The following is a 25,619-nucleotide window of genomic DNA, read 5'->3' as shown; positions in this document are numbered from 1 at the left end:
TGTGCTTTGTTTTGCTGTCCAGTCTAATAGGGCCATTTGATGAATGGCTTTGCTGGGTCCAGAACAACACATTAGCATTATTGACCAGCTCCTGGTGATCAAAGAGCCACGCTGTGTGCCCTCCATTCAGGTCGTGTTTTAACTGGCTTGTGTGTAGAAGTCTTTTTTACCATTTTGATTAAGCTTGCGGTGAGGAAGTGTATATAATACTTTTCAGATTTTTTCTCTCTCAATCCACCAAGACTATCAATAGCGAAGAATTAGATGTGATTAGTAAATGACAGTGAGAATAATAAATCATGGGCTTGAAAGGCAAGGGACATGGTTGACTTTGACACTCTGAGTGGAATTTGGCACGATCAAAAGCGACAGGAGATTTTCGCTCTCAGTGGAAAGAAGTCTTGAGACTTTTGGAAGTCATGTGCAACTAAAATAAGTGCCAACTGACTCTGAAACTCGTAAGGCCCTGATGATGTCACTCGCTCCCAATGCAGCTATGGCAGCTCCTCCTTGTGACCCTTTTACCATAAATAGAACGTCATGTATTGATTTGGGGACAGGGTTCCTTCATGACATGTTTTCACACATTGACCTATTTTACAGACAGATCGCGTTGGCTCAGTTCACAAAGCCCACCAAAAAGTGATGTTTTCCAGCCTGGCAGTTGATTAATGGCTGTACCTTTTGCATGTAGTAATGGTTGATTATGCATAACTGATAATGAGTGCGTTATGTGTCGTTTGACAACACCATTCCCAGGTACTGCCACTCCATGTTGTTGTGAAAGTTTAACTTTTGGATGGTCTCCACCCACAGCAGCATATCAGATGACATACAAGCAGCTAAAGAGAATCATTTGCTTGAATATGTGCTCTAGATGTGTGTAAAGAAGGTAAAGAATGCTTATCATATGTTCAGATACATTTGGAGAGATCTATATATCTATTGAACTAGGTATAAATACACTTCCTCAAACAATGACTGCAGACAGGCAGTGTTAAAAGAATTGGTGACAAAGAAATGAAATTCTGTCTGCATTTACTGACGCTCTTATAGTCCTAAATCTGTATGGCTTTTTTGTGCGAAACACAAAAGAAGATGTTTTGAAGAATGTTAAGGTTTTTAATTTTTATTTTTTATTATTATTATATATTTTTTCCTATTCGGTGGAGGTCACTGAGCTCCAAGTTTAACTGTATGGGCAAAAACAGTTGAAACATTCATCATACATTTAAATTCCTGTATGAAATCTGTGAATATTTAGTCTTATTGTGCACTTTTCTTCTACTTGAATTTATTTTTTTTAGAATAGAATTAAATGTTCAAATTAACATAATTCAAATTAAGGTTAGAATTGACTAAATAAATGCATATGACACGATTTATGTATTGACTAAATTTAAAGATATTTTTCTTCAAAAAGAAGTTGTTTAGTTTAATTTTGTGTTATGCAGTTTTATTTTCAACAAAACAGTTTTTTTTCCCTGTATGTCAGAATACATATAATGGATATTATAACTGAAATATAACCAAATTAATTAGAATAGAATCAATTAAAATTAAAATCAAATGAAGTGAGTCACAATGGAATTTCATAAAATTGAACTGAAATCTTGTGAAATGGAACTGTAATCAAAAGCTTGTGGATAAGAATCGATTAATCATTGAATCAATTGGCCGTTCAAAAGCACATGAACACTGTTCATAAGTCAACTGCCTTCACATGAGTTTGTTCCATACTCCAGGAGGAAAATTCCTCCATTTATGTTCACATACAGACTAAGCTATGTTTTGGTCTCTCACATCATCTGCACTGCATTCTCTTCACTCAGTGGAATGGTTCATTTGCCAGAAACAGCAAAGATTGCTGATGCTTCACTGTGTGAGTCATTTGCATAAGGTAAACATTGGATCCTCTGACTAGTTCAAATGAGCAGTCATGCAAGCATGTCTGAGGCCTTTCAACAAGACCTCAAACATACTTGCCGACATTATGTTTTGTTTTAGTCAGAGAAATGAAGGGAAATGAAACAAGTCATCTAAAATGCATCAAACCACAAGACTAGACACTTCAGTTTGGACTGTAAACTTCTTTTTTTTTTTTTTTTGATACAGCAAACAGAGATGCTGGCACATTGAATGTCCTAGTTATGAGGCAGTATGAGAGCCAAAGACTACAGAAATACAAAGACTGTTCACTCCAGTGCTTATGAATGGGAGAAACTGCAATGCACAATATGGTGGAATAGTCTGGCCTTCTAAATCAAAGAGCCATTCGCTGATTGGTTAAGTCATTGCATTACTGCTGTGTCCATTGGAAGCTCCGGTTCCTATAGAAACCCTGAGTCTAGACCAACCAATGCACATGTGCAGTCATAAGCGCGTTATAACTGTGCATATGCATTGGCGGGTTTAGACTGAAAAATAAGCTTTTTAACACTATTGGAGCATAGGAAACAGCATTTGTGGGGCAGTTCATTTCAGATTATGAACATTTCAGAAGTTCATATGTGAGTTCATAGGGCAGTTTTTGAGATTTCGGGACATTTCATGCCATTATTTCACATTCCACATAACCTTCTAGCTTATGTTCAGTTAAGGATTGAAATTAATGAAATTATTATTATTGCTATTATTATTATTACTCATTATAATCCAATATTGTGTTGGTTGCATAGTTTGACATGTGTGATGCATATGTTTGAAGATAGTACAATATCAGCAACCAGTGTTTCATGTTCAGGCAACTCAAACTACTATCCATCTTTCATCCAATATCCCACTTTAGCCTTTCAGCACAGGCCACAATCAGGCTATTGTAGGGTTCTGCTTGTCAGTTGACGCCCTGCTTCTGTTGATATGGAGTGTATGTGCTGAAAGCAGTGGCCGCCCCATACAAAGCTGAAGTGCTGGTTAATTGAGCTTGTCTGAGCATGACCTGTAAGTTGTGCTGATAAGCAGGTATTTGACCCTTTGGGAGGCCCAGGTTGCTTCAAGCTCTCTGGAAATAGACTCAATTAGCATGTTCAGCTCCGAACACCATGTGCGTCCAGCAGCAGGCGCCTTCTTAATTGTTGCGGTTCAGCTCGGTGTCACTGGACCTTAAATGGCAGGTCCAGTCCATAAAGAGCGTGGATGTCGTCACAGATTGTAAAGCATGATTTGAGGCCTCTGTGTTTATACATAGCATACGCTAAAAGCCGCAGTTGGCCGGAGTCACACTTGGACATGGATCATTCATCCAAACTCCATAGCTGGGATATAAGGATCCACCCCAAATTTAAATTTCATCACATTCACAGAGATTTGCTGATGCAATCTACTGAAAGCCATTAAGTGCTGTTTGAAAGTCATTTATTCATGCTTTTTTGTTTTGCTTCTTTTGAGAGCGGTTCATCCTGGCTAGCCGCATGTGCTCTCGAATCTAGCAGCGTCCAACTGTCATGTCTTTCTCACACCAGGGAGAAAGATCTTTGTTGTGAAGTGTGTCCATCCAGCCGGTCCTGTCAGACCCTGTGGGTTAATCCTGCTAGCTCCAGAAACCTTAGACTAATCCTGCTAGTTTCTCACTCACAGTTGGTCTCCAGGTTGAACCTCCGGGGGTCCCATTACACTTCGTTTAGATTAAGTGACCTTTTGCGGTCACTATATGGGATTTTAAACTCATATCGATGCTAGCAAGTGTGCATTTGCGTCCATGTGAACATATATGTTTTACTTGGCATTTACCCAGTATTTGCTCAACTGCTCTTCCCTATGCTGAAATTCTTCAGCGAACCAATGAAGTGCAAAGAAATATATGTATTTAGTCCATATATAAACACTCTTTTCTCACACAGAGAGTATATAAGTGACCTGGCAAGCAAACCACCCTGAGCTCACATTACAGTAATGAGCTGTCACGGGCCCGGTGTTGAGTTCTGCACTGGTCTGTGTGAATATGACAGGTACGTGTTTTCAAAATATTTGATTTGTGCCTCTGTGAGGTCATCATTTGTTTGATTAATTTGCAGTTTATGATGATCAACAGTTGAACCTGTCATAACTGGCCCATCCTACTTGGCCTCAGTTGAATTCTTAGATTCCTTAGCCTCCATTACCATTATCATGCAAAAAAATCTTAATGTTTTTGAATGTTACAGTGTTTTTAGGGAAGGATTTTGTTGATTTTTGGTGTCTGGCACATTGTGTAGCTTGAAAGTTATGGTGGCAATTATGTTCCGTGATATGTGCACCTGTAAAGCAGCAGTGATGTACAAATGAATTTATCTGGAAACTGTTCATGTTGTGGTCTCATAGATGATGATTATTGTTTTCAGGTGGGATTTTAGGAACACAATGCAGTGTGTGTGTGATTGCTACAGCAGTCTTGTCATGAGATATGGTCTCCTGACAACAGTAAACCAAACACACATTATCTTTGTGGGAAAAAAGTCCCGTATTTCATTCCAGCGTGAACTGATTTTCAGAGGTCAGATCATGCTCTCAGTGTGTGTGGCCCAAAAAAAATAAAAACACACATAATTGTTCTTTTGGGAGCCATTGATTTGGCCTAGAAAAGAACTTAATCATGGTTAGATTGTTTTTTTGTTTTATTACCTGGAATGACTCATTACACTGACTCACACAACGATGGGGTTTTAAACTGGGGACTGCAAAGAGATGAATGGGTGTCTGTGGATATTTTTTTTTTTATAATTGTTTTATTATATTGCAAGTTGTGTTGTAGCACTTCTAAAGTTAATTTGGTTATTAAACTATTTTAATAGATTTTATACTATTATTTCATTCAGCTTTTCTAAATAAATATTTAATATTAACTATAAGACTAATTTTGATTATTAAATTGCCAATTAAGATGTAAAGCCAAAATCTATATTTTTAAAATTTTGTATATCATCCAGCAATATGTTTAATATATATATATATATATATATATATACTGTCTATTTAAAATAAAAAATCTGTCATTTGCTTACCCTGATGTCAATTAACACCCTTATATATTTAGAATTTTTGTTGTTGTTGTTGTTGTTGTTGTCAATATGGAATTCAATTGTAACATTGTTCAGAATCTTCTTTTGGGTTACACTGAAATCCATACAGGTTTGGAATGACATGAGGCTGAGTAAATGATGACAGAATTTCAATTTTTCATAAACTGTCCCTTTAACAAATAGTTTTGCATGCTCTTACACATTTATTGATGTTTTTTAAATGCCTTTTTTAATTTAATAAAACATGTATTCATAACACCACAATTATGTTGTATGAGTGTTTATGGCATGATGATGTAGATTTTTTTAGTAAGAGGGTCCCTCAAGGGGTTAAACATATTTGGGGGGCTGTGCGTCAAAAAGTTAGAAAAAATTGTGTCATATGCTTGACAAAGCAATCTTTTTTTAAATATATAAATCCCAACTTTAACATACTTCTACCCAGCATTTATATAATGGCTTTCCCAATGCCATGGGGATGCCATTGTTCTCAAAGGGCCAGTCAGCCAATACGAAGGAGACTACGAATAGTAGTTTGGCACCCCGTCGCCATAGCAACAGAGGAGCATTGCACATCCCCCCCCGCCGCGCACCTCGTGCTGGTCTGGCCCCTTCTCCACACAAGCAGAGCCGCTTAATTTCCCTGACCCCCAGGGTCTGCTTTTAACAGGCTCCATTGATTGGTACAAATGCGGGAGTACAGAACCGGCCCCAGAGTCTCTGTAACAGGGTTAAGCAGACAACAGTGAGGGGGAAGACATTTTGGGAGAGCGTCACCTGCAAGTTTTTTTTTCTGTCTCACTAAAGCACATCATTTATTAGGTAAATAATTGATGCATTTATACAGTATATGCATAAAAAGCATATGCACTTAAGGAGCGCAACCTCTCATCGCTTTGATGATTGACACTTATCATGTATTCCGCCCCTAAATGGCCACCATTAAACCCTTCAAATGAAGCTGACGAACAATACCCATCCGGAAAAATGCAGGTGTAGATGCCTTAGGGAGGCAGAAAATAAATGCTGAATATTGACACGCTTTGATGTGGGTTTCTGCTTCAAGCCAAGCAACATCTTGTTTCCGTTCTTTGGTACAGTAATGTTTGCTTAGACCATTTATTGTTCTTACCGGCATTCTTTCTGTCATTCATTCTACTGACCGTTTTACCAACTTATATCATTATGTGAATACAATACAAAAAATAATTGATATGTTTTTGTTTAGTTAATTGTATGAATATATTTTAATAACATTTTATTTATCATCTTCAGTATAAATTTAATGCTACACTTGTTTTCTGTTGGTACCCACTCTGCTATTATTCTATGCAAACCTACCCACAACCATACCAAACTAAAGGAACTAAACTCATGGACTTTGACTCTAGTTTATATCGCTGTAGATGATATTGATATATAAAAACAATCGTACAGTACATATGTTATGTGTAGGGTTCTTTGTGTCTGGAGGCACTGTACAGCTGTTGTTTTTGCAGATTGAAAAGATAATAGGTCAGACTCCCCAAAGGCTCATTAAACTTTTGGTCAGAACTGATTTAATCTTACATAAATACCCTCCTGGGATTTGCAAAAGAAACAAGACGGGAATTGAATGAACACTTCTAGACTCGGTCCGCTTTCATTTGCGTGCGTGGGTATGTCTGCGCGCGTCTGCGTTTATGTCTGTAGGAACGGATCGCAACAGGATTGGACACCAGCTGCTCTCCCTAGATCCTCTGTCCCACAGCCGTCTCCTCCTTTTCCTCTCCTGCCGTCCGCTCTGACAGGGAACACACAGCTCCTTTATGCCTCGTGCCCATCATTTCGCACCCCACCTTGAGGCCGCCACTGTCACTGGACGCCACACAGACAGTCTCTGTCAATTAGACACTGCATCTGCCGGCCAACAATAGAGCCCTCTCGTTTCCTGTCTGTCTCAGTGCCTGCCCATCTCTCTTTGACTCCCTCAATTTCCTCAACTCTCGCTCTCTCTCATTTCTGATTCTCATCAAGTGCCGACTCCCCACTTTGCAGCTATTATTTACCCAGTGAAAAAACTGCCGTCCTTTTAGCGGAAGACTTATTTGTGTTTATATTGATTTTTGTATGTGTGGCTGAGTTTAAAGTATTAAGGTGAAAAGAATTGCGATGGCATAATTTCACAAACCTCTTTCATTTTCCCAGTCTTGCCATGCAGCATCGCAAACTAGGCCTATTTCCATTTGCCTGACGGATTCCCTTTGTCTGCCTTCAGACCGCTTCCTTTTTTCAGAATTAAACCTCTTCCTCCTCCAATCTCATTTTGATTCTGTTGTGAAGACACCTTGGCTTCCAGCGAGGGGAGCCCTCCCCCTTCTCCTTCCACCCCTCCTGAAAGAGGCATCTCACGCCTTTGACCAGAACATGGGATGCATGCACAACCAGGGAGGGCCCTGCATGGCAACGACCGTGGTTGCCCTGGCAACTTCCCCGTCCTTGAAGAAAGGGCACGTTTGGAGTTTTGGGGCCAAGGTTCTGACAGGCGCAGTCAAAACTCATAAAGCTTCCTGACGCGTCGATCCAGCTATTATGAACATTCAGACCCAAAATAGCATGATTCATCTGCTTGTTTATAATCCTAATAAGGGTCTTGGCCTTTGTGCCTACGGCTACAAAGGACTACTTCATCATTATGCTGAATTACTAGTTGTATTTTTAGTAGTTAGACACAAATAAGCTGTGTCGTCTTGCAGCAATGGGCGTGGCTTACCGTAACCTGTTACCAAGGTCCCACAAAGGTGAACAAAGATCTTGAAAAACGAGACCAGTTTAGTCATCATGTCTTTCAGTTTCCCTTCTGAGAGGAAAGGCAAAGACGGGCGACGACAGAACCCACTCCAGGTACAAATTGTTGTAACATTGCTGACACAATAGCAGCATCCGTTGTCCAGATCAGTGTGTCAGGTAAAGCCATGTCATATCAGTAGACGATGAAAGGTCCCTTATGCATTGATTGTGTAGTTTGACCTTCTTTAAGATGATCACAGTTTTGGGCTGTTGTATATGTGATATGTGTATCCAAGTTTGTTCTTGTTAAAAGGAATGTACTAGGGCTGTCAAAATGGCTGAAAAACTAAATTTGAATTTTGTACTTAATATCAATATTCAAATTATATTTGAATTTAAAAGGCATAATTTCAATAAGGGGAAAAAAATATTTTGGTTTATCTCCTGAGACCACAAGAGGGAGTATCAAGGAAAATATTACTAATACATATTTATTTAAAGCAATAATATAACACTAGTACCGGTGAAAAAAGTGCATGTTTAAAATAATGTTTATAAACCATATATAGCTAAGTTGCTAAAACAATTAGAAACAAAACAGCAACATGTACGTATGTATAGTTTTATATAAAGGACCGGAATTTAAAAACATGAGATGCAGTGGGATGGGGGAAAAATGCCATACAGTCTTGAGACATTTAAAAAAAAGAAAAAAAAGATGAATTTACATACATTTTACATAGCTTTCTAAACATGCCTCTCTATTGTGTGAGATGCGAGTGCATTGGTAATAGATGTCCCTCTAGAAAATTCAATAAATATGCATTCTGTGTGAACGGCTTGGTTTCAGTTTTGATGTAAACAACATCATCTCCGCATTGATGTTTTCATTTTTTCGCAAGATTTAGAATAAACATTGTAGCAGCGCCGCATCTAGTGGGTTCAACTAGATAGGCTAACAAAAGCATTAAAATGCAGTGACACCTAAATCATTGTCTTATCTTGTGTGCCACTGAGAAGACTGCATCCTTAACGCACACCTAAGATTTGAATGCAACTTTTTTGCAATCAGATGTGGATTTTTATTTTTTATTTTTTGAATATCGACAGCCCTAGAGTGTATTACATTTGCAGGAACTGAAAACATAATTAAATTAGCCAAGGGTCTGGTTGAAGTTGAGAACGAGTTCAGCATTTTCCAGTGCTCTGCATGTGTGTGTGTGTGTGTTTGTGTGTGTGCTTCCTTTTGTGACCCCCAACCCCTCCAAATCTGACTGCTCTGTGACTCGCAAAAGATTTTCTACAGGACGTCTTCACTGATCTCTATCTCACTGGACAGCTTGCTGTGATTGACAATCTGTCTTTAATGGAGATAAATGTGACTGCTGAGCTCTTCCCCTCCCCAATCTTCTCCAACAGACTCCAGAGAAGGAGAGATACAAAACGTGTGTGGCGGTGTGGGTATTTTTTGTCTACCTTAAGTGAGACCTTTCCTGTGACCTCTGTCAGGCAATCCGCCTGCACAAAATGATCCTTGTCTGTCTGTTTCTTAGCAGCCTTTTCAGATTCCTGTAATTCAGACGGCTGAAGATGGGGAGGAAATTGTGCTACAGGTATAGCTTTAGAAATCCATTTCAATGGGTTTTCCTTTTTCCAACATGGATGTTTGTGATCTGATGATTGCCAGAATCCATCTTCCTCTCTAAAATACTAATTTGCCCATTGCCATTTTTTTTAAATTATGGACAACAAACAAAGGAGCTAAGAGAGCGTGCCATTATCAGATGGCCTGTTTCTCTCTGTCATTACGGTAAAGGCCTGTAATGCAGCTGAGGCAGCATTTCTGCTGTGTCCTAATGCCCTAATTGTCCTTTTACCAGACGGACCTTTCTTTGGCCAACCTTTTACATCTTAAACATACAACCTTAAACATCTATGTTTAGAACGTCATTCTGTAAACTGGTCTTTTACAGTTTGAGAAAGTGATTATTAAAATACATTTTTATATACTGTTTGTTAATAAATTGCCCCATTTCAAGCTAAATTAATGAATACAAAATTTTTATTGAATTTTTTTTTTTTTTTTTTTTTTTTTTTTTACATATATTATGCCTTATACATTTATGTGCATACTGTACTACACTTTACTGTATAAATAACTATGTAATTATTCTCCAACACAGAAATAGTTTGTTTGGGCATCCGTTCTGTAGAATGACTGAACAATGTACAGTACAGCGGGTTGTCAGTTCTGATCTATTCTAATTACAACACATTTTCTCACTTCAGCCATCTTAAGATCTTGGGGGATGAATTCCTTTTGAGCTGGAATAGGTTTTTGCATTTTTTTCCCCCTTCCCTCTCTGGACGTGTTTATTGACTGCAACATGTGGGGACCATGCATCGATCTAAAATGTGAGGCATGCATGTTTGACGAATGAATACATAGGCCCGCACACACATACATGCACTCATATGCACATTCCAGCTGTTGCAGGCGCTCCACAGAACTCTCTTCCAAGGTGCCACACACATTTCCCTGTAATCTCTCCCCACACACACTCCACCGGTGCTCTTAATTTGTGGCGGCGGCGCCTGTTGGGCGGATTTGAGCTACAGATCCTGTCTAACAACTGCAGAGGGGCTGAAATGAACACACACACTGGGATGTATCCCCTATTTTCTGATGAAAAGTTTGCACGTGTATGTCAGAATTTCACGCAAATTAAAGCATTTAAACTTCTGAAAGTCTCACAAAGTTACAAGCTCCAGTTTATGAGTGCCAGGTATGTGTTTATATATCCAGATACATGAAGGTTTTTTTTTCCTTCAGTTTTTTGAATCTTAATTTTAAGATTGAATTTTTCTCAGCTCCTGTGGTCTCATGAGATAGCAAAGTTTCCATAAGTTGCACACTTCATTGCTTTATTGTTCGCCTACTGATTCCTCAATTGTTAGTAGGAAAGTATGCTTATTCAGATACATATATGTCACATTGTCTCTACTTTATGTCAAAAGACTTTTCATTTTCGATAGCTACTGTTACACATAATTTGATTGAAATTCTGCAGCAGTCTTTCAGTCAGAATAGATCAGCAAGGCGATTGTGTGTAAAAGAAAACCTGGTTGTGATGGATAGAAGTAGCAGTCTTTTCAACATAAGCCTTAGGTCATATCTAATATTCCACAACCCATATTTATTCATTATATTCCACATTTTGTTTTTATTCCATGATAAATTGAAGAGACTTACTGAATGGGCTGTAACCGATTTTGTTCTTGTCAAATTAAATATTGCGTCTACTCTGTCCTTGCTGTGGTAAGACAACCTAGCATATGGCACTGCTTAACCTATGTCTAAGTCAGCCTTTTTGTGTTATGACTGATGGAGCCGACAGATTCAGAGTTGACATTGAGAGACCTTGAGAAGATCATTGATGCTCCCCTTTATTCCCAGGACCATGGTCTGGCTGGGCAAACATGTTCATGACATGTTAATTGCATCAGACAAGAAGACCTAGAGAGGAAAATAAATGTGTAATTTATGCCTGTGTGGTGGGGTGAGCCGAATTCCAGTTGTCTAATTGCTTTCTCACAGTCTTGATTGAATTAGCTGGTCAGGTTTGAGCATTAATTGAATTCTGAGACCCACTGATGCTTTTCCAAACTGAGCTCGTTCTCTAACTCTTATCTCTCACTCTTGAGGAGATGGTGAATGCTGAACTTTTTATTACATTTTAGTGTGTAGTTCATTACTAGGTCTGGGCAGCCACATACTGTAATTACTTAAATATTAAAGCAGAATTCAAAAGACCACTCTTGGATGTTTATATTACACATCATTTGTGGATGTTCAAATATTAAATATTTAGATCATGTTCTAAGCTACTAGCAAAAGAGCTGTTTGGAAATTTCTCCTGGCTTCCAACTAGGAGGCAAATTACTGTCTGCACTTACATTTAATATTATTGCATGATTTGTACATTTGCATATTGTTGAATATCCACAATATATTTAAAGAGCAATGACTAATGTTGCTGGGGATGCACGATGTAAATTTTTTTTTTTTTTGCATGTAATGACAATAAATCAACAATACTAAAATTTGACACATTTTTGTTTTTAATTCAAGTCAATTGTTTTTACCCTAGTGTAAATGTATTTCATACTAAGTAAAGTTTAAACATTTTAACATATTTACTGACATATCACTCAAGACATAATGATATAAACGTTAGAATTAAACTTTATTTGGAGTATTTGTGCACATTTCTTAATATTTAGCCTAAAATGCATTTTAATATCACTATTGATGTGTAATCTTTGAATAACATCATGCAAGATATTTAAATTGTACTTTAATTGTATTTGCAATAACTCCACTATATCACAATCAAATATACTTCAGTTGGACTTCAGCACTACTTCCACGGAATTAAAGTGCATTACTAAATTAGTTGTTCCAGTATAGCAGACTTTAAGTTTACCAGTTTGGTATCATAACATTACAACTGCAGGGTATTTTTAATAAATACGTAAATATGTAAATGTATTTATAGTATACTTAGAATGAAATAAATGTATTTCATGCATGTTAGTATTTATTTTTCATTAGGGAAATGCAAGTAGAAATATACAGTATGAAAGTTAAAACATCATAATAAACAGTATGAACATCAGATGACAGAAAAGCTAATCTAACTTATAAAAAAGGGAACTGAGCATTCACACTTAAATATTTGCATCATTGATACTGGATAAATTGAAAAATGTATACACTATCAAACACATATTCCTCTTAGTGCCACATTACTTCGAAACGCATTTCAAGGTTTGATTATATATAAAGCTGTTCTAAAGCACAGTTAGATGATGTGTAACAAACACACAACCCATCTGTTTCACACACTGCTCCCCCTGGTCACAATAGGACATCCCCCATCCATACAGAAAACCCCTCAGACTCTGCCCCATTTCCCTGCTTTCAGCACATTTTTTGCTGTGCAAACAAAACCGAGCATCCCTTGGTTCTTCACTTTTCTGTTTTTCTTTTCCATGCATCTCTCTTCACATACACACACAGGCCCTCACACACACACACACACACACACACACCCTTGTGTCCCAGGTCTCTCCCTTTAATGTAGCTTTCATTAAATGTATTACTTGGAGCCAGCTATTGAGTGGCTGAATAGACAGGCAGCATAAAAAGGGAGGGGACTTTGTCACTCCTACAGTCACCCCAGACAAAGAGGCCTTTTTGTTCTGGTGGGGAGCGAAGGACATGTGACTCTGTGTATAGGTACACAAATGTTCATTACAAATGCACATGAGTGACCAGGTTTTGTGTGGTTTTTTTTAAATGTCTGTGACTCTCTGGATTAGACAGCGTGTTCAGCCGGCAGTTTCTAAAGAGAATCCTGCGCAACGCCCAGTCGGCCATGATGGAAACGTCCTCCCTGAGAGGCTTTGTCGTTGTTTGCACTGCTGGCTGCTGAAGTGGATGCAGCTGGAGGAGCCAGCTCCACCGGTACATGTACACACACATTCCTGCCCTGCCACCAAACGGCCCAGCACACATGCAGCCATCGACATGTACGCCTCTTTCTTTAGCACCTACGTAAATCAGGCTGGATGAAAACGCTCTGGCAATCTTTGAAATCACCAGCGAATTACCTGTAATAAAACATGACTAGCGCTCTGGCACCCGAGCACACATTCACGACGGGATTTCACTCACACAGCCCACTAAGCCTGCCATTATGCCACTGCTACCTTTTCCTCGGTCTGCACGTGTTATTAGAGGCAATAAACACAAGCAAGGCGATGTTTGAAAGAGCTCCAGGTGGTTTTGCGTTCCCTGCTTCTCACCGAAATGCGACAACTAAATTCTCAACGTCAGGACTTGAACCTCTTTGATGGGATCTGGATTAGATTGACAGTTTATGGCTGTTTCTTTAACTATTGGCACTTTTGAGCCTTGTGACTTTTATAAAACAAGCTTACAATGTCTAACTGAGGTTATACAGTACATGCATCACAGGAGAATTGCCTTTTTTTCTGAAATTAATAAATACATTTTTAAACGAATTAAAATGGAAAAAAAGTTGTATACATATTTTTTATTAATACTTCTACTCTATTTTAGATCAAATAATTGCTACCCTGGTGAGCATAAGAGAATCATTTTAAAAACAGCATCAATCCCATCATTTTGAACATTAGTGTTATTCCCTCTAGCATCTTTTTCCACCACATGTGATATAATTAATGATGTTGATAATTAGATTAGTAGCATATTTGGAGTAAAATAGGCAACTTATTTGGTGTGGACTGGGCTTTAGTCAACCTGCTTAAAAAAAACACACTGGTCAGATAGACCAGCATGAACTGACTGTTGTAAATTAATGCTTTAAATGAGCTGATTTTTTCAGCAAGAGATGTTTTTCGCAATGACTTCATCTCTCGCTCATTATAGCATCAGATTAATCACTCCCGTCAAAAAGAGACCAAAGTGTCCAGTGTGTCTCGAATGTGTCCTTATTTGTTATTTTCTATACAAACAGATTTCAATTTTGCACATAAAAAAAATTACAAAGCAGCTGCATTTTTTTCCCCCTTGCCGAGCTTGCAGGAGAAACATTGTGATCAAACAATGCGACAGTTTCTAATCTGGATGTGAGCTGTATCAAAGCACTGATGCTCTTTAATCAGGCTTTCTATCGTCCCTGGGGCTACAGCTGACACTGTTTTTCGCTTCATCCTCAAATTGCATTCCTCCGCACAGGCCTCTGCGAGCTGAGTTGTATGCTTCAACAGCCATGTTCAACACAGTCCCCACGTCTTCAGCACGGCTGACATTATTTCAATTGGTTGGATGGAACCATCTGGAAGCAAGTATGGAGACATGCAAGGTCATGCCCAGACGGCAAGTGGTGGAGTCATGCACAGATACCCCGTTTCTCCATCAGTGTGGCAGAAGCTAACATTCTCTAGGATACTGGCAGGGTTTGAGCAGGGAGGATCAGGCCCTCTTAGTTTTTGTTTTTGTAGGGAAGGTGCACAATTTTCCTTTCAACACTACTTAGGGTACATCAATCTACAAGATCAGGTGTTAAGGCAGCTGTTAAGGTCAATGATGATAAAAGAGAAATCTTAAGAAAATCTTGTTTATAACGAATGGGATAATTTCTTAAAAATGTTTGTTTTTTAAATACCATTTAAAAAAAAAAGGTTTTTATCACCCGCCCCCACACCCCAAGTATCTGTATTTTAACAAATATTATAAATTATTAGATCAAAACTTGAAATTTGTGGGGAGTCACACCACATGATATTGTGCAGCCTGAACTAACCATTTTATTAAAAGGTCATATTATCTGACATTTTGAGATACTTATTGACCTTTGCACATTAGTTATGACTCATGAATCTGTTGGTCGATCCACAGGATTTTTTTAATTCGCTAACTAGTGTTTTTGTTTTTTTTCTTATACATGTTAACATGCTTTGACACAGTTTTTTTTTTTTAAATATGATTATGCATTAACACTTTTTCATTTGATGGTTTAAAGATTTTAATTTCAGTATCATCCTGACATTTTTTACCTTATGCACCCCCCAGTAATATATTTAAATAAATGAATTCAGAAAACATTGAATACATGCTCATCATAAAAGAGATTTATTCAAGTCATTGTTATGTATGAATTGCAGTTTTATTGTATTTTGAATACATTAATAGGACAAAAGCTGGTTTATTTTAAGCACTCTTTTGCTACAGTTTTCCCTCTCTTCCTGTTTTCTCTCTCTTTGATCTCAGTCCATTTGGGTCCAGTCTGTTTTCCGTTGCTGTTTTTGATTACCTTTCTCTCTGAGTTTCATCCTAAATCCTGAAGCTTTGCAGTTGTGCTTGTCTCTGTGACTCCAGTGACACTTTCTCCGAAAACACGAGCCTCATATTTCACTTTACACACGGCTAGTTTTGCCATAAATCATTTGAAAAGAAAAACATGTCAAATCTAATATTAAACCCGAGGTGCTCTTTCGCTTTCACATTGTGCGTTTTTTTTCCACCAGTCCATTTCGAAACGTTTATTATGCTCTTGTTCGCTCGGGATTCTGGGATATTTAGCCATGATTATACTTTATGTGTGTGTGTTGGGGAACTGGGCTGTCGGTTTCCTGCTAGAGGCTTATAGAAACCTGTCAGCTGGATTTGAGAAAGACTAAGTTTGCTTAAACTCTTAAGAGGGAGAAAAGGAGGTGGGTGTTTTTGGAATAAGAAAAAGAGTGTGGATGTGTTGAGTGCAAAGAAGGAATGTAAAAACGTGTATTTGTGTGTCCATGTATGGCAGTCTAAAGTGTTCCTGGATGCTGAGCTGGTCCTGTTGTTTTCCAGGGTGTTGAAATGGGATCAAGGGAGATGGTCCGGGGTGAACAGGTGAGAGGAAATGGGGAATAGCAGTCTTTCCGTCTGAAACATTTCACTGAAATAACACACCCCAGTTTAATGACCACTGGGCACTAGTTAACCTCTGCCCCCTGTAATTGAGCTGTAAGAATGGGATCTCATCGCCTCAGCGGATATACAGTCCGGCTTATTTGTACGTGTTTAAGAGCACGGCTGAACCCTGACTGGAGTTGCTTTCTCCAAATAAACCCGTCGACAGACATTTTCCTTGGCCGGTCCGCTGTGCAAATCCTTGCCGTGATTGCCAGCTTAGACTATGGAGGCCGAAGCGTCTGCGCTTTATTGCTTTTTAGCTCCCCTAAATGGTTCAGATATTGAAGGTGTGTTGAAATCGTTTGCTGTGGAAGCAAGGTCGCCCATTAGGAATGGGGTGACGGGGTTTTTCAAACTTGGCGATCTGAGACAGACTCCCCTTCCAGATGTGTGTGGATGTGGGACATCGCCGGCTGATGACTTTTTCTCTTTGCACTCAGGTTTGGGTTAGCGTTTAGGGAAATACTCCACAGAAATGTGCTGTTTATCCGGGCCAACTGCTTGTCAGTTTTCCCACTCGTTGGGAAGTGCTCTGTTTGTTTGGTATGGAGAAGTACAACATGAAAACTCGCCAGGTCTGAAAGGTCTCCAGGGAATTCTGGCATGTGCACATGAAAATAAACTCCTGCTCTGTGGAGCAACTGCGATTAAAACAAAAACATAAAAATAGTCAACATGAAATCAAAAATGACCGTTTATCTTCCTAATACACATTCCTGGTCTTAAAGGGATAGTTCACCTGAAAACAAAACAAAACCCATTCTGTTGAACAATTTGATGAATATCCACTTGGGTGAATTCAATACAAAGACATAGCGAGTCACTTTAGCGCTTGGTTAATGTAATAAAATTTTACATCAATAGCATGAAATAAGATAGATTTGAAAAGAAATGTTGCCATTACATTGAGATGCTCTCAAGGGTGAACTTGACCTCCTCAGCCCAAAAGCTTTTTCAAAGTTGCATGCAATCTACCTCAAACTTGCAGTCAGTTTTGGCTTAATTTTTGCTTTGGAGCAATCCAATCAATTCCCTGTAGATAAAATCAAGTTCTGCCCTACATTTTCTCTTTCACTCAAAATGCATAGTTATAAATGCCATTACATTTTGATTATGAGACAATTACCCTAACAGTTCTGAGAGAAATAGAAACACATAGTGTCTGTTAGCTGGAGGGAGCTCTCTTACACAACGATTCTGGCCAGAACAGATTAAAAAACAGCACTCTGCAGGTGCATTGAATTCTGGGAGGGATTCCAGCACCAACAGAAATGGAGGGTGTCACAGGTGAAAAGTACAAGGTTCAGTGTAAGGAAAGAAGAAAGAATGAGTCATGGTCAATAAGACACGAATCATACACTCATCTGTGTATTTGTACTTGCTTTGAATGTTTCTGGCCTAATTCTCCTCCACTCCTCCCATCTTGTTACTGCCTCCTTTACTTAGTTATGTACCTATTAATTATAAAATAGAGAACATCCATGAGCAGATAACAGGAAGTGGAATGCTCTTAGCGTGTCATGCAGGAGCACAGAGTTTGAATTATTCAGTCATACTGAGCATGCTATACTACCTGACTATACTGCTTCTCTTTACATGTGTGAAATGCTCTTAAAATGTGTTTCAGATTGATTCCAGTGGTCCATCATTTTCTTGGCAATCATGTAATATTGGAAAGTTCACTGTCTTCTCTTTGTTTTTTCTCATCACTTTCTCTATCTTTGTTTCAGCATGCCCTTCAGGTTTCTTCAAGACAGCACAAGGTGACGAGAAATGCCTGCAGTGTCCAATCAACAGCCGCACAACCAACAACGGAGCCACCAACTGCGTATGCCGAAATGGATATTACCGCACAGACTCGGACCCCTTAGAGATGCCCTGTACAAGTGCGTGACTAATACATGGAAAACCTACTGTCAGACTATACCTGGCAAACACTCAGTGTGACTCATACCTGTAATGTAATCGTAATCATAATAATAATTTAATAACAATAATAAGAATAAGAATTTGTTTTATTGGCATTCATTTTTTTGTGTTGGAAAAAAATGTAAATTTAAAAAGTAAAAAAAAAGAAGAAAAGAATATGTATCTTTCACACATTTTAGATAAAATTGTTGATAAAAAAAGGTTTTCTAGCTCAGTTTTTTTAAATGAATCCCAAGTTGAATATATTCAACAATAACAATTATTCATTAATAATAATAATAAAAAATTGTCATAAAATAGTACAATGTAATAGAAAAGAAAAATGACTTTAAAAGTATTTTCTTTTAATCACATTTTGCTAAAATTTTAGTTAAAATGTTTTATTAAAGGTGATTAAGAAGTTTTCTTTATTTGCACAAACAAGTTTAAATGAATCACAAGTTAAATAGATTTAAATAATGTAATTATAAATACATTTACACTCAATATTTAAATAAAAAGAAGACAAAACTAAATTTCTATAAGTTGTAAACATGATGACTGCAGCATTTAATTAAATATTTACCCAAGAAAAAAATATATCTTGAATAGTATGTGCACATAAATTAACTGAAAAATCTATACAATGTGATTCCCTTAAATAGACAAAACACACCAATGAGTGAAAGTTAGGAAAATATGATTATTGCATGACCTCTCTGGCTCAATTTCATCATCATTATCCCTTCAACATAGTCAACAACACACCTCTTTTTTCCATCGCTTGCAAACAGCAGCTTTTTCTGTTTATTCTCACTGACTTCAGATCATGCAGGGAAAACAGACCTGTGGCACAATTATTGAAACAGATAAGACCATGAAGATGAAGAGAGAGAGAGGAAGGCAGCTCCTTACACTGTCACGAGCGGCATGTTTTTGTCTCCCTCTGAAAGCGGCAAGGTGGGGGCAGAGAAGAAGCGGAGAAAGAAAAGGAAGATCGAGACATTTTTTTTTTTTTTTTTTACAAAATCCATTTGCAAAAGCTTGGCCTTGGGAGGAGAGCAGCTGTTGTGCATAAGAGAGCAGCATCATGTCGCAGAGTTGAAGCTCAGTGGGCCTTGGCTTGATTAAAGAGAGGAAACGGCAGCCTTTACCACCCACTAACCTGGGAATGGGATGTTTTGCGTGGGACAGAGCTGTAGTTTTAAGACAGAGGTTCGTCTTAATGGCTAACAACTATAAAAAGTAATCAATTGGAGCCTTCCATTTTTTTGGCTTTTTAAAAAGGGCAAAAGGCAGTGAGTTGTTTCTTGATTACCTCATATGCCCCTAGAGGAGCACCCAGAGTAATTGGGAGCACATGCCGGCTGAAGATAAACACAGGGTATTGTTAGCTTTAGCTGGGCTGTCAGTCAGAAGGAGATCTTGGAGGTGCGTTTGTTTGGTGTGCTCTTACTCTCCTTCAAACGCGCTGTGCCTGTGCATGAGCAAACGCAAATTATGTTTACAAACACAGGAACGGCATGTTCTTTTTTTCACTAGACGCAAATAAGCCTATGATTTGTGAGATGTTATCGTAATTTAAATTACCATGGTGGAAATGCACAAGAAAATACACACAGTACATAGTTTCCTTAAATTATTCAGTCCTCTCCGAAAAATGAAATTCAAAGTTGATGGTGCCGTGGCTTAGTGGTAGTTCTGATACATTTGGGCTATACTGGGGGTTCAGATCTGAATTTTTATTTGCTTGTTTGTTTGATTGTATGTTTGTTTATTTGGTAAAAGCAGGATTTCACGTTTGATTTTTTTTAGTTCATTTGAATTAAAAAGAAACTTAGTAAAAAAAATAATAGTTGCATATTCCAAATAATGATGTAAACATCAAATAAATACTTTTAATTGAACAAATGTATTTATATATTAAACAAATACTCTAAATAGCAAAAAATATGAATATCTAAAAGAAATAAATATAAAAATAAATAAATAAATAAATGAATAAGTTACTAGTAGTTTTTAAGTCGCAAAAAATTATTTGTACGTATTTTTTGTTTGTTTTTCCAGCTGTGCCCTCGGCTCCTCAAAACGTCATCTCCAGCGTGAACGAGACGTCGCTGATGCTGGAGTGGAATCCTCCGCGGGAAACTGGTGGCCGTGATGACATTGTCTACAACATCATCTGTAAGAGCTGCGGAGGTGGCAGAGGGGGCTGCATGCGTTGTGGGGACAATGTGCAGTTCGTTCCACGTCAGCTGGGACTCACAGACACCCGGGTCTTCATAAGTGACCTGCTGGCCCACACCCAGTACACGTTTGAAGTCCAGGCTGTCAATGGAGTATCAGACCAGAGCCCTTATTCACCTCAATATGCATCAGTCAACATCACTACTAACCAGGCTGGTAAGTCCACATCTTCAGTCATTTATTTATGTTTAAATTGAAGCCAGGTGGTTGCTTTGGGACCAGATACATTTTTTATGATGGATGCTAATAGCTGATCATGCATTTTATTTTAATTTGTTTTTATTTTTAAAAAGTATCTTTTTTCCCCTTCATGTTTAGTTGTAGTTTAAGTGTGCCATGGTTTAGCTGTTTAACTTTTTTTTTTTATTGTATTTGTTTTGCATTGCATTGCACTTTTTCAGACAGAGAGTCAAGTTTTAAAGTTTCTAATTTCAAGTTTCTTCTTTCTTAAGAAACCTGTCTGATCAGAGTAAGTTGAATATGAAACCAGCCTCATTATTTAGGGCTTCTTTATCTTAGGTAAAACGCTGAAAATTTCTATCCTATCCTATCCTATCCTATCCTAATGTTTTCATAGTTTATTTACACTCACAATAGTAGGCAGCTATTCTAAACTCACAATGTGCAATAGAGAGTTAAATAGAAAACTTTGTAACTCGCTTTGTTACATCGAGATTACATCCTGATTACACTCTTTGGCTCACATCCCACCATGTCACCATGAGATTAGACATAATTCCTCAAAACTCAACGTGATGCATGTTGAATCGGACCCAAACCATAGTGGGACAGATTATCCAGAGCCTAGGATCTCTCCAGCAAATGATGACTTTTAATGAAAAACAGCTTCTTGCTACTGATTAGGCAAACCATTTTTCCCCCAGTCCTGAAGCAGTGGCCATGGCTGGGAGACATTGTACAATCAGACGCTGCCATTGCAAAGGCAACAGAAGACTGCTTTTTTTCCCCTCTCATGCCATTGTGGTTTAGATTACTGTGTTCCAATTATTTCAGAGGGGCTGCAGCATTGATTTGTACTTTAAGTGTCTGTATGAAATGTGCAGTTGATCGTGCCAGATCGGTACTGGGAGCTCTTAGGGGCCCAAACAGAGACAGCCATTATTTTATGTTCCTCATCCCTGCTGGCTACAGACAGATCATCAAACCCATCCCCGCTTTAGCCTAGTAAAGCTCCTTGTTCTAGTGTTTGACAGTTTTTTAATTGGTTGTGACACATCAGTAACATCAAAATGCAACCATTTTTCAACATTTGCATCACTAAGGGGAGGATTTATCCAATCTGTTGTGCAAAAAGCATGTGGGAAGAAATCTTTTGCATCCTGATGAGACCGTTGACCTAGCATGCTGAGTATATTGTGTTCTCATCATCACATATAACTTATATAACCAACTACATGCTCACATTACCTACTTAAACTATTTACTCTCTCCTAACTACTGTAAGCTGACTCAGATTCATTCAGTCAGCTTTGGAAAGACAGAAATGTGAGCATAGAGACAACATGCTAAATATTGTCACTGAAACGCGAGTTACATAAGCAAAGCAGGTCTTAGAGGTCAAGGACGGATTCAGACTCGCTCTTATTAACTGACAGGGGGATCCTGTACAGACTTCAACTTTTTACATTCAGTCTCTTAACAGTTACACTTAGAGCACTTGAGACATTTAGGGGACTTTGTGAACGTATGTGAAACTGCCATGAGAGCTGAATGATGAGGCTTTGAACAAGAAATGAGAATTGGCTGAAATCATAAGGATTGTTATATTTGCTTCAACCGAGTCAGCTGAAAAGCATCTTTGAAACGCAAGCCAACTTTTCCCCCAAGCTTTATGGGTCCAAATATTCTTGAAGAACTGCTGAGAATTTGAACCATTTTACCCAAATCTTACATTTATGTTACATTACTGCTCATAAAATCATACTGGGGCTGCAATTAAAACTTAAAAGCCTTCGGTAAATATTTCAATTTATATTTAATTCCAGCCCATTAAGCTTTTCTTTTTCTCCAGAGATACATTTATAAACACTTATTGCGCTGATTTTGAGAAACATTTTCATTACTTGCAAAAGGAGTAACTTTGGTGCTTAAATTCTGGGTGGACCAGAACATGCGGTTTTTGCTAGTCTAAGCAAGGATAGCATACAGTTGATAGTTATTGATCTTCTGTGTTAACTAAAATCACAGCTATTAACAGAATTATATATAAGAATCAATAGAAAATTAAAATATGTACAGTAAAAACACATAGTTAGAGAAACAAGTATAATAATTAAGCTGTCCCACGATAATAGTTGAGTGTCTGGTTCCTTTAGTACCTTTTACATAATGAATTACTATTGCTTTTATATAATTTTTTTATAGAAAGATTGCTCCCCATATGTTTTCACTCGGCTTTGCCCTGCTTTAAACTGTGCTTTCTTCATTTTGGGGTTCCTCCCTGCTGTTGGGACGTTCTACCCGCGCTCCGCCTGTCACTTTGGATTAGCAGCCCCGGACCTCCATCAGGGGGAGCTGTGAAAGTACTCACTCCAGCTCCCTGTTAGCGGACTGGGCCCCCTGGGACAGGGCACTAGGACTGAGGGGCCTGGGTCAGGCTGTCCAGGCCTTTAATTTCGTCTGGATTGGAGGGCTTTGGGGTTACATAAACATCTTGTCACCCCTCATTAGCAAAGGCGGCTTCGTGTTTCCCCCTTCTCGTTTTGTGCTCGCAGAGCGTTTTTGTCCGTATCCATGTGCAAGCATTAATTAGACACGTTTTTAAGCCTGCCTGCTGAAGAGGAGAGGTGTGTTCTGCAAGAGAAACAAACAAATTAGAAAATTAGAAGTGATTGCCGTAAAAATCCGTATTTGTTTTCTTATCCGAGTGGCCCCCTTTTAGATCATAGGCTTGATGATGAGATTTGTCGTCAATTGAAATTCCTATTTTCTAATCGCTCCGCATTCTCTCTCTGTTCTCAGGCAATTGTTTTCAGGAAGTTTCTCCACAGCTGCCGCTATCATCCTCACTTAAGCCTTTTCACACTCTCCATCATGATCTCACACACAGTACAGTTGAAACTTTACTCAAATGGCTGAAAGAACAGCAGACAAAGGGAGCAAAACTCCGAATTTTTGTATGCTGGACAGCCCTTAAAGCACGAGTTATACTTATGGGTGATACATCATGGGCTTAAACTGTCCTCGTGCACACTTATTAAGGGATGAACAATTCATAAACACTGCTATTATGGGGAGAGTGTTATGATCTTGGCCTTGGAGAGTTCTTTTCCAGATCTTGATGAATTATGACCAGACTGCCCGCTAAGTATCAGGTTGGTGGTTTTTCTCTGCATTGACCCAGAATGCAGTTGTGAGTAAAGCTGCAAAAAGCTGCTATGGTTCACTCTCTTCGGCCATTTTTCAATGCTGAGGAGTTTTATTTATTTATTTTTTACAACGTTTTTATTATATATGCCAGTGGTTCTCAACTTGTGGGTCGTGACCCAAAAAGAAGATGTGATTGAGTTGTAAACATCAAAAACAATAAATTACTAACCATAGCACGTAGGTTAAATATGCTTATCAACTTCTAAAAAAGGATAAAAGTGCCCCATATTCTTTTGCAAATACATTTGTTGGTTGTTTACATAAAGTGTAAACAATGATTCTGTAGATGCAAAGTGTAAATATAGAAATAATTTGTATTATTAATAATATGTAACATATATGAGCAATGCTGGATGATCACCAGATTACCTGTTGGATATTTGCACTCAGTATGCATAAACCGTAGCAATAACAAATGTTTGTTTGTGAACACATTCATGTTAACTTCATGAAAATTCACCACTTCAAGTCTAGTGCATAATGTGGGCCATGGAGCAAAACCACTGATCCTGGAATAAAAAAAAAGTAGAAATTTTCAACTTGAGAACTTGTTGAGAACTTATTATATAAATTATTATATAACTTGCATTATGGGCAGAATGAACTAGGCCATTGTAAAACTTTGCCAAGGGTCCTTTAACCTTTTAAAGACCCTCAAACTTTTTTTTTTTCATCAGAGGATCAAATGGCAGAGAGAGAGAGAAAATAAAATCTGCCAACCTCTTATTTCAATGGTTTTGAGTTTAATGGATGAAATTAAATTCAGTTTGAAGTAGCCTGAATGAGTATTACTAATAAAACTGAGCCCCCCCCCAAAAATAAAAAGATGTACTTAAACCACACTTAAAATTATGGCCATGTTTAATTTCTACATTCCTTTTTTTAAAACATTTGCTTGTTTTATCATTTACATATTCATTTATTTCTTTAAAGCAATGACCACTTGGTTTGTGAATTTGTTGTAATGCAGTGATGTGCATACATTAAGTGGCTTAAGTGTCCTTATACAAATTAGTGTGATGATAATCAACAACAACAGCATAAGCAGCAATCTGGATCAGTGTCCCTCGGAGGTCTAAACCGAAACAGCATGCTTTGCCTTTATTAGTTTAGTGATTTGTCTTAATTATGGCACACCAGAAAGCTTCACAAAGACGTACTGAAGAAAGGCACAATGTTTTATTGAGGCAATTTTACAGAGGCAAACTGGAATGAAGACCTTGAGCTCTGGGCAGCTACAATAATAGTGCACGTCTGTGTCAGGCAGCTGGAGACACAAAGACAGCTTTTACCTTTCCCTTCTGCTTGGCTTTCCTCCCTTGTCCCCTGCAGCTCTGCATCAACAGGGCAAGCAAGGTTAATCAGTCATCAAGTAAACCAAACTGACTCCAGGCCCTTCACTGTACTCCAACACACATTTGAGACCGGCATTTAACAGGGCAAGGATAGAAAACGTCCGCCTGGGTGTCCCTCTCTCTGGAAGTTTTATTAGAGCAGTGTGTGACAGATCGCCTGCAATTTGTGATTTGCCTACAGTCGGGAAGCACTTGGGAAGTGCCACTCACAGGGTCGTTTAACTTACCTCTCCCCTTGAATGGAAATAGAGCCACATGGCTCAGTCAGCCTCACATATTTCTGTTCTTCCCCATGAAGAGATGGATGAATGGAAAATCAACAGTTCTGTCAGCGATGTTCACGAAGCACCATGTGCTTGAGCTTTACATCATTTGCCATGTCCTAAATTCATTGCAGCACTGTACTTTGCAACAGGGAGACTGTTTACTGATAGTTTTATAAATCAG

At 38.3% G+C, this 25,619-nt stretch overlaps 1 protein-coding gene across 2 annotated transcripts in view; it reads left to right on the top strand.

Annotated features, from left to right (window-relative positions):
- LOC127968250 (ephrin type-B receptor 2) overlaps positions 1 to 25,619 on the top strand; it is a 132,306-nt gene that overhangs the window by 73,667 nt on the left and 33,020 nt on the right. For both annotated transcript variants that reach the window (XM_052569312.1, XM_052569313.1), the window contains exons 4-5: positions 18,003 to 18,158; positions 20,248 to 20,583. In XM_052569312.1, the coding sequence (XP_052425272.1) occupies positions 18,003 to 18,158; positions 20,248 to 20,583 (492 nt within the window). The remainder of the gene's footprint in view (positions 1 to 18,002; positions 18,159 to 20,247; positions 20,584 to 25,619) is intronic.

This window comes from Carassius gibelio, chromosome B11 (genome assembly GCF_023724105.1).
Source record: "Carassius gibelio isolate Cgi1373 ecotype wild population from Czech Republic chromosome B11, carGib1.2-hapl.c, whole genome shotgun sequence".
In the NCBI taxonomy this organism is placed as follows: domain Eukaryota; kingdom Metazoa; phylum Chordata; class Actinopteri; order Cypriniformes; family Cyprinidae; genus Carassius; species Carassius gibelio.
Note: the sequence above shows the minus strand (reverse complement) of the source record. Positions and strands in the feature narration are given on the sequence as shown.